At 34.8% G+C, this 10,867-nt stretch overlaps 1 protein-coding gene across 1 annotated transcript in view; it reads left to right on the forward strand.

Annotated features, from left to right (window-relative positions):
- DNAH14 (dynein axonemal heavy chain 14) overlaps positions 1-10,867 on the forward strand; it is a 202,818-nt gene that overhangs the window by 66,762 nt on the left and 125,189 nt on the right. The window contains exons 19-23 of the mRNA XM_029286756.1: positions 1,450-1,843; positions 3,772-3,962; positions 5,407-5,652; positions 5,899-6,020; positions 9,801-9,972. Coding sequence (XP_029142589.1) covers positions 1,450-1,843; positions 3,772-3,962; positions 5,407-5,652; positions 5,899-6,020; positions 9,801-9,972 — 1,125 coding nt within the window. The remainder of the gene's footprint in view (positions 1-1,449; positions 1,844-3,771; positions 3,963-5,406; positions 5,653-5,898; positions 6,021-9,800; positions 9,973-10,867) is intronic.

Consider the following 10,867-nt stretch of genomic DNA (forward strand, 5'->3'; position numbering starts at 1 on the left):
CTGATCCAGGAACAGCTGCAGCTGATGCACTAACCAAAGCTGTACAAAGGCTTTCCTAGGCTTTCCTGAGCAGAGGTCGTGAGTCCAAGAGAACCCCTAAGTTGCTAACCGGTTCTGGACATGATAAAAATGTCAAAGACATGCATCTTGAAGCTCCATGCACCCAAAGTCACTCGTTCTTGCCAGGGTTTAGTCATAATCCATTGCCCTCCGTCCAGGCCCCTACAGCTTCTAGACACCTGAGAGGGTTGTGACAGCATAGAAGGATTTTATCTTCTATTCCTTACCAGTTAGTCAGAATTCAAGAAACTTCTTGTATGAGAAGTGAAGGGGGGGGGGAAATGAAGTCTAGTTGCCTTTTGAAAAGTATCTTTGGGACAACCATGTCCTGGATGACTGAGAATCTCCATAAACATTCAGCATATTGATGATATTTTGACCCATGGTGACAGATGATCTTACCCAGTGGCTTCATGTAGATGTTAAATAGGAGTGGAAAGAGTACCCAGCCCTGTGGTATGCTGTAAGAGAGTGGCTAGAGAATAGATCTCTCACTCCCTATCAATACCAACAGCCTTGGAAAAAGAAGCTAATCTAGCGCAGAACTGTGCACTCAGTCCAAAGTTCATAGTTGTCCCCAAATGATACCAAGTTCAATGGTATTGAAGGCTTCTGAGAAGTCAAGGAGAGCCAGGATGGTTGCAATGCCTCCAAACCATCTTACCAGATTTTGTATGACCTCAGATTTTTTCTATTTTTTTTAATGTCATTTAGAAATTATTTCCATTTCAGATTTACACAGAATGTAAATACTGATGTTAACCTGATCTTGGCTTAGAAATAACACTCATTAAGAACCACTTCAACTACAATAAGCAAAAACTGACTCTGATTCATATTTTTAACAATAATGAAAAACGTTCTTGCTTCTTCTCTCCTGTGTATGTCAATTGTTCTCCAATTATTCCTCCAAGTTATTCCCATATTTCCTTTTCTTCCTTTAGCCCTATAGCATATGCAGTAGCCATTGTGTGTGAAAGGCAGAAGAGTAGGAGAGTTTAATCTTCCCTCTACTGTCTAGCTACTTTTGCTAATTGGGGAATTGAATGCATTCCACTATTGGGAAAATCCTTTGTCTTTATTTTACTGTTTATAATTGTAAGAGGAGCACCCCTTGCTCTTTTCTATGTAGTATCACTATTATAAAATGAAAACAGCAATCGCCAAACTATGGGCTTTATGAAATCCTGCATATGCAATTATGCAAAAAAATATGGCCATCCTTCTCTGAAAAGAGAAAGAAAGAATGTATGTTGTACTGAAGGAGGATATAGGCAGCTAATGGACTAATGTAATGGACCAATTTGGAATTTTAAAAAATATTTTCCTTAATTTTGCCCAACTATAATTATTTCTTTGTCATTAATTGTTATTCACTTTGTTGTTTAGGTGAGAAATCCTGTCCTTCTCCTTAGTGAAACCTTGCCTAAGACAGCTAAAGAGATGATTGAAAATCTTATTGAAGAAGCAGGAATTATCAGTGAGAAAATTTTAAATTATGCAAATTACCAGCATGTGCTTGATGGTGCCATTGGTGACATGAAATCATTGTCTGTAGAAAAGCTGTCTCACAGAAGTCAGGCTGGAGATTCTCAGAGAGTGAATGCTGAACTCTCAGAAATTGAAAGTGAACTGCAGTTACGTAAATTGTTATGGGACTCGCATGAAGATTGGGCAAAACTTATCTTTAAATGGAAACACACAATCTTTTGGAATCTTGATGTAGATATAATTCAAAGTGAGGTTAACAGATTCATGCAGAGAATTCATATTCTTGAAAAAGGTAAAATGTTTGATAATTGCAATAATTATGAATTAATTGAAACAAAACATTTTATGAAAATTATTTTGAAATTAAGTAATAACCAATGTTGTTTTAGCCAAATGGTGAAACATTATTAAAGGAAGTCTATCTTTTCTGTTTTTAATTTGAGATATTTTTTTTTTTAAAAATTAAGTTTTTATTATTTTTTAATACAATTCAACAGTGCTTATTCAACAAAGGTGCTGTCTGAGTTCATCATTCACTAATACAAATTAAATTCCTAATCCCTAGTTCGTTTCTCCAACCATTGTTAAAATAAGTCCCAAGTTTGAAAATATTCTGTTTCTTCTTTTTCTTTCAATCTCAAAGTAAATCTGTCCATTTCTGCACAGTCTATTTCTTCCTCTGATAGTGTTTCTTCATTTTTCCAATATTGTGCAAATATAGGTCTTGCTGCTGTTGTCACATGCAGAATCAAATATATACTTTATATATTACAACTCAGGTAAGTTGTTTAGCTTGTCATCACTCCTGGAGTCAGAAGGCTAGATCCCTTGAAGCCTAGAACCTGGAAGCCATAACTGGAAGCACTGCCCAGAAAAATTTACAGCAAGGAATGAATAGTATTGTAGGACAAAATAAAGGCAGGCAGATATTGAGGTGTTTGTAATCAGAGTACTCTAAATACAAGAACTAGTTGGCTCTGGTTTGAAGAGGGAACCAGTGAGTAGCCATGCACTATAAAAAAAGAAGAATGAGAATAGTATGGAAGGCTCAGAACAGCCTGAACAATACTGTTTTAGGATCAAGGGATCAAGATAGAAATAGGGAACATCTGCCAGAAGACTATTCCGTAATCCAGGTATGAAACAACAAAGGCATATACCAATGAAGCTGCTGTATCGTCTGTCATAAATCCAAAGATCCTATAAAATTTCATCAAATGAAAATTAGGGACCATTGCTATAATATCAGTAATTGGCCACAGAGTCAACTGATCATCTACCAAAATCTGAGGCTGAAACAAAGGAAATAGGGGTAAGCTAGAAGGCCTGGAAGATAATTAGGGACATACTACAAGGATAGGAAGAATGAGCAAGCCAAAATAATTATCTCAATCTTATTCATATTTAACTTTAAGTGATGGGAGGACACCCCAGACAAAATACTAATTAAACATTCCTTTATGACTGAACACACAATATCATCAAGGATTACAAATAATTTATAGAACTGGAATAACAATGACACCAAAAACTCTGAATCAAAACATTCAAGGAAAGAATATAAAAAATACTGGGACTGTTCTTTGAAAGAACCTATTATAAAGGAAAATTTCCGTAATCAATAGTAATATATTAATACGTTCAGTATTTAAAACAATAGGAAGACAAAAAAGATTTGAATCAGTCAAATGCACAGTGAATGTTTTGTGGTGGGGAGAGGGAACAGATTGTCACCTAGACAGCAATATCAAGAGTATCAGTGGCTTCAATTGTTAGATATTTTTAGCTGGGAGAAAATGAGGCTGTAAAGAGACACTATGCCTTTCTTCAAGTATCTAAGGGATGCCTTGTAGAAATTGGCAGAATTGACAAGAATTGTTCTAGAAAATTGGCCAAGAAATAATGGGTTTAAATTACAAGTAGATTTGATTGCACATTAGGGCCACCTCATAAGAGGTGGATTTTCTATCTTTGAAAATGCATAAACAGAATCTGGATGGTTGGTCGTGTTGCGCTAGTGTATTCCTGTACTGAGAAAGGACATAAACAGAGTAGTTAATCTCCAAAGGTTCTTCCAAATCTGACATTCTGTGAGTCTATAATTTCAAGGAGAGGTCTGTCAAAAATTCAAAACAATCTTATGTAAAGAAAGATCGACAAAAGCTCAGATTTCAAACATTTTATGAAAAGTGTTCTGATGTAACTTTTTCATATTTGAAGGCTTGCCAGAAAATACTATTTTACCCATTATGAAGAAATCATTATTGGATTTTAAGGAATCATTGCCTATAATCATATCTTTAAGGAATCCTAGTCTTCAACGAAGGCATTGGGAAATAATACAGAATATTGTTGGAGAGTCAATTTCTTGGGATAAAAGACTTACTCTGGAGAAGATCCTGGAACTCAGTGTAATTTTATGATTTATAATTTAGAAATACCACTTCTAAAAACATGTGCTTATTTTTGTTATTTGGCTTATGTCTTATTTTTTGTAGTTTGAAATGAACATTTTTTTAGATTTTCCATTTAATGTACAGTACTTTCTCCATGTTTTATTAATTTTTATCAATTTGAGTTTTGAGTGAATTCTTTCCATTTTTTAAGGAAGTGATGCATGCTGACCTTATACATGGGGAATCTGTCTTTCTTATATTAGACTTTTATACATTTTTGGATACTATGTGTAATCTCAAATAGGTCTTGAGGGATTTCCACATTCCCTTTTCCATATTCTCAGATTATTGTTCACCCACCCCAAAAAAAGAATTTAAGATTATGACATCTTTTTAAAAACTGTTTATATATATATATATATATATATATATATATATATATTATATATAGGTATGTCTTTTATGTTATTTTTAATATATATATATATATATATGTGTGTGTGTGTGTGTGTGTGTGTGTGTGTGTGTGTAGGTCTTTGGTTATTTGGGTTTTCTCCCGCGTAAAATTGGAAGTGTCTTGGCGACGTTTCGACGTTTCGACGAAGTCCCATTCGTCATCTTCAGGCTGGTGTCTTCAGCTTCGTGCTTTTAGAAACTACTCCTAGAAGCACGAAGCTGAAGACACCAGCCTGAAGATGACGAATGGGACTTCGTCGAAACGTCGCCAAGACACTTCCAATTTTAATTTCTGCTATTGGAGAAGAATGTAAGCTGGCAAGCTTCTTCCAGTGCTTTTTTCCATGCTGTGATACAATTGTTTTTGATAAAATTTATAATATGTACAATTGTTTTTGATAAAATTTATAATATGCTACAATTGTTTTTGATAAAATTTATAATATGCTAAAATATCTGGCCCTTGATCTTTTGCATCGCTGTAGAAAATATTTGCATAGTTGGGATGCGCAATGCATTGGATCTGAAAGCAAAAAGTGCTTTAGATTGCACAGGAATGTAAATATAGCATACATCTACTACTCCCAAAAACAAATACATATTTTTCTGGGATCAAATGGCAGATCTGGAAGATTAGTTGCATGACCCTAGGAAAAGGGATGACTGCTCTGAATTGCAGATATTTATTTATTTATTGCATTTATATGCTGCCCATTTAACTGTCAAGTAACTCTTGTTATGTTTGTGCCTCCACGCATTACAAAGCATCTTTTTGCCTATGAATTAAGAGTGTGTACAGTTCCTCTAGAGAGCACAACAGTGACAAAGTAAGCAGTGATCATGTGCTTATTTTCTACAAGACATGATTAATGTGTATAATGGATGGTTCTGCATTTTCACATTTTTATGAAAAATCACATTTGCTGAATATGCAACTTAATTATTTATATAATTTGTTTTGTTTATCAGCATACATTAGTAAATCTCCTATTTCTTTCTTTAGATGTTTCAGTATAGAAAAGATATTAATGAAATATCCATAAGAGCTTCCAAAGAAACAACTCTTGAAGTAATGTTGAAAAAAATCATTAGCCTTTGGCAGAAAACTGATTTCCACTTATGTCCCTATTACACTGAAACATCTAGTATTTGTATTATTTCATCTGTGGAAGATGTAACTACTCTGTTAGAAGAGTCTCTGATGACAATTTCAACCATTAAAAGTTCTTGTTTTGTTGAACCAATTAAGGTAATCATTCCTTGGGGATGTTGTGAAATAGTCTGAATATGGAGATGCTCAATTATTACATGTAGTTGGTTCCCATTTGGAATGTCTGAGAAAAATCAAAAATAACTTATTTTTTAAAATAGGTATAGTTTTAAATTTTCCTGTTTTACCTATAATAGTGGTTTAAATTATCAAATTTAAAATATAAAACAAGAGGAGATTCTTTGCCTGCCTCAGATGATAATTATTTTGCATTTTTTATGGTAGAATCTTGTTCGTGCTTGGGATCATAAGTTAAACCTCATTTCCTGTACTCTGGAGGAATGGTTAACTTGTCAGAGACACTGGATTTACCTTGAGCCAATCTTTCAGGCTTCAGAAATAAAAAGGTATGCTTAAGTGCTTTGGTAATTAAATGTTAATATTATAGCCAAAATAAAATACAAATCAAATACATATTAAAATAGTAAACATTAGCTGTAGATCAGCAGTTTTCATTTCTGTGCTGCAAAAAGTCCACATCTGTGTTGCATCAATGAGCCACAAATAAATGACAGGAAATGCTGCACAGCCACAGAGCCAGAATTTTTCTTCAATGATATCATCAGGGATGGACTGCCTCCATTTCTTCTTCTGAATCCAATAACCTGTCCTATGACATTACGTGATTTCCCCATGGGACACCATGGGAGTTCTGGAAGTCCCTATGAGATGTGTGACTGCTCAAGTTAGCATTTTCTCAGTGTGCTGTTAGATGAAAAGGCTTGGAAACCACTGCTGCAGATAGTTGTGCTGTAGGCAATGGTTTAGAATGCAATAAATTACATTACTAATGTTTCCTCATTTATTTAATATAATTTATATACGAGGGCAATTTGGAAATAAACCTCTGTTTGATTATCAATGACAGACACTTTTTATTATACACATTAAAAAACTACAACATTACCTTACCTTTTGACATAATCACCATTCAAATTGTGGCACGTCATAATGTCTTACAAGGTTTGAAATTCCTTAGTAGTAGTAGTCACTCATTGCCAAATGTGGGCTATAAGGGGGGTGATCAAAAACATCCCAACGGAACTGCTTCAAAAGTTCTTGGGTGCATCTAGAGGTGTGTGGGTGAGCATTATCATGAACCAACACCACACCAGAAGTCAGCATGCCCCAACTGACTTGTCTGAGTTTTCATAATGTTTCACAGTAGACTTCTGAATTGATGATCGAACCACAGTCCATGAACTTCACTAGCAGTACTCCTTTGGCATCTTCACATTTGGCAGGATTTTCTATGTCACCACTTCCGTTGAGGTATTGGTTCACGATAATGCTTGCCTGCACACCACTAGACGTGCCCAAGAACTTTTGAAGCAGTTCCGTTGGGATATTTTTGATCACTCCCCCATAGCCCAGATTTGTCACCGAGCACTACTACTAAGGAATTTCAAACCTTGTAAGATGTTATGACAAGTGCCTGAATTTGAATGGCGATTATGTTGAAAAGTAATATAATGTTGTAGTTTTCTAATATGTATAATAAAAGTTCTGTATCTGCGAGTGTCTGCCGTTGATAACCAAACGGAGGTTTATTTCCAAATTGCCCTTGTAGCTGCTCATTTCCCCAAGGTATTCTTCGTGATGTACAAAGATTAAAATAAAAGGAATAATAATATAATTTATTAAACAATATAACAATACATGTCATTAGTAGTTATGTAAAATAATTTCATGAAAATAAGTTGACAGATGAAAAGATATTTACTATACTAACAATGTGCAAATAATTTTGAATTCAAAGCAGTTCTGTTTGAAATAGGCTATTTTGTCCTTACTGAAATAGTGTAAAATTCAGTAATCTTCAGGTGATGTTGGAATATCCCAATTTGACCTTGAAACAACTGCTTTGAGTTCAAAATAGTTTGCATACTGTTAATATATACCAGTATGTATTTCTGTAATAACGATTCTGAATTTTTAAAAAGCATTTAAATAGTACATAAATGAACAGTGTTGTTATACATAAACTACCTCTAGTAGCATTCATTTATTATATCTCTAATTTGACCAATAACCAATGTTTTCTGGAGAAATTAGGGAGTTACTTTAAACATTAAAATAATTTAAATATAAAAATAATACAAGGGATCCCAAATGATGAGTCATGAATATTTTTGTGGAAGTGGGATCACACTCATTCCTACTTTTGCTAAACTACTTGTGCTGGACCAGACCATGCGTAGAATCCAGGTTCTGAGCATACAATAGTAAGTTCTTGCAACAATACAAATCCACTTTTGAGCACCATCCAAGGCAAATCAGAAAGGATCAAAGGATCCTTATCCTTTTTTCCAGGAGCAGCTTTTTCTAAGGAACATCTCATTGGGTCCCGGTGCTTAGGATCTATGCTTGAGCACTGTGCTGCTGCCACTTCTTACAGGAGGAGTATGCATGTGCACATGTTTCTGCATATATGGAAAAGTGTTATGCACAAAGCACAGACACTTGTTCATTACTTAGCTGTACTTCTAGATCAGGAATTCCAGGAAAACCTGTCATTTTTGTGCTCTGTCATTTTTAAATGACAGGTTCTATGGCCTAAAAAGTTTGAAAATTCTGCTGTAGGGTAATTACCCATGTTAGATATTGTTTGATTACTTTTATCTTTATCTTTTATTGTTTGATTACCTTACTTTTTTCACCATTGATTTTCATTTTGTTAGATAGCGCCCAGTGTTCAAGTCTGTCCAGATCCTCCTGTATCCTAAGCCTGTCTTCTGGAGTGTTGGCTATTCCTGCCAGCTTGGTGTCATCAAATTTGCAGACAACACCAAGCTGGCAGGAATAGCCAACACTCCAGAAGACAGGCTTAGGATACAGGAGGATCTGGACAGACTTGAACACTGGGCGCTATCTAACAAAATGAAATTCAATGGTGAAAAAAGTAAGGTTCTACATTTAGACAAGAAAAACCAAATGTACAGGTATAATATAGGGGGTACCTTGCTCAATAGTAGTAACTGTAAGAGGGATCTCGGAGTCCTAGTGGACAATTATTTAAATATGAGCCAGCAGTGTGCTGCAGCTGCCAAAAAAGCCAACACAGTGCTAGGCTGCATTAACAGAGGGATAGAATCAAGATCACATGAAGTATTAATACCACTTTACAATGCCTTGGTAAGGCCACACTTGGAATACTGCATCCAGTTTTGGTCACCACGATGTAAAAAAGATGTTGAGACTCTAGAAAGAGTACAGAGAAGAGCAAGAAAGATGATTAGGGGACTGGAGGCTAAAACATATAAGGAACGGTTGCTGGAATTGGGTATATCTAGTTTAATGAAGAGAAGGACGAGGGGGGACATGATAGCAGTTTTCCAATATCTCAGGGGCTGCCACAAAGAAGAGGGAGTCAAGCTATTTTCCAAAGCGCCTGAAGGCAGGACAAGAAGCAATGGATGGAAACTGATCAAGGAGAGAAGCAAGCTAGAACTAAGGAGAAACTTCCTGACAGTTAGAACAATTAGCCAGTGGAACCTGCTTTCAGAAGCGGTGAATGCTCCAACACTGGAAGTTTTTAAGAAGAAACTAGACAGCCATTTGTCCGAAATGGTATAGGGTTATCTGCCTGAGCAGGGGGTTGGACTAGATGACCTCCAAGGTCCCTTCCAGCTTTACTACTACTACTACAATTAGCCAGTGGAACCTGCTTTCAGAAGCGGTGAATGCTCCAACACTGGAAGTTTTTAAGAAGAAACTAGACAGCCATTTGTCCGAAATGGTATAGGGTTATCTGCCTGAGCAGGGGGTTGGACTTGATGACCTCCAAGGTCCCTTCCAACATTATTATTATTATTATTATTATTATTATTATTATTATTATTATTATTATTATTATTATTATTATTATTATTATTATTATTATTATTATTGTTATATAAATAATTTAGTATTCTTTTTTTTCAGATGTGATATTGCATGCACATTACTATTGCTATTTTTTTCTTTCTAAGTTACCTTTGGCTGGGGAAAAGTAGCATAAAATTTTTGCTTCTTTGTCTATATGGCTTAATGCATTAACACATTTTTTCTAAATCTAAATTTGGGGGATTAGATGGTTTTTACTAAGTGTGTATGTGAATATACATATTTATATGATTTAATAATAGACAACTTCCAGGAGAAGCCAGTCTCTTCTCTGTAGTTGATAACAAATGGAAAGAAATCATGAAATTTGCAGCAGAGACTCCAAATGTTCTTAAGGCAACTACAACAAGTGGAATTTTTGAAATACTGCAAAGCAACAATGCATCACTAGAAAAAATACAGAAGGCTCTTGAGGTAAGTCAAAGTATCTCTAATGTCTGGCAAGGAATCAGCATGAACCACAATGAATAACATTTTGTAAGCAGGAAAAGGCAGGAAGCATAGACTAGCTTCTGTACCCGATACAAAGCATTCTGTTGTTGTTGTAGGAACTATAGCTTTATTCCTCTTGCAAAGAGAAATGGATAGGAATTGGGATGCAACTTTTAAAACTGGCCTCTTTTCCTTAGGTCATGTCCATAGACAAGTTTATTATATACCGATAAAAACCTGTCAGTCTGCCTATCTCTTTAGTGTTGGCAATTGCTTTCAGAATAAAATAGAAAAAAAAATGCAGATGAGCACAATACTGTAAATAATGCCACTGATATAATTAGTAACGTATTAAATATTAAATGTCTTCCAGAAGAATTAGTTTAACTTAAATTAGCTTCTGATTATATTTTATCTTGAAATCAATAATTCCAAGATGCATTTGAGTACTTTTTAGAAAGAAGAATAGCATTATAAAATTCAGACATCTGTGAAATTCAGAGAAATATTAGGCTTTAATTCACACATTCATAAAAATTATATGGGTCAGGGTATTCTGGATTTCACAAATTTTAGATTTCTAAAGTACTTCAATGTTTCCAAATTAAATAATGACCCTGTTCAGTTTTTTATATTGCTATGAGAAAGTTAAGAACTAGTAGACGAATAACAGTTTTATTATTTATTTATTTATTTATTAATTACATTTATATCCCGCCCTTCTCCTTACGGACTCAGGGCGGCTAACAATCAGATAAAAAACACACACATTATACACCTATTAAAATTGATTAAAAAGAAATATTTAAACTCGTCAAATTTAAAAATAAATAAAACCCCTTTAAAATCCCTTAGGCCAGTCCCGCAAGCTGGAACA

Source organism: Protobothrops mucrosquamatus, unplaced genomic scaffold, assembly GCF_001527695.2.
Source record: "Protobothrops mucrosquamatus isolate PMUCROS unplaced genomic scaffold, P.Mucros_1.0 scaffold_3, whole genome shotgun sequence".
Taxonomy (NCBI): domain Eukaryota; kingdom Metazoa; phylum Chordata; class Lepidosauria; order Squamata; family Viperidae; genus Protobothrops; species Protobothrops mucrosquamatus.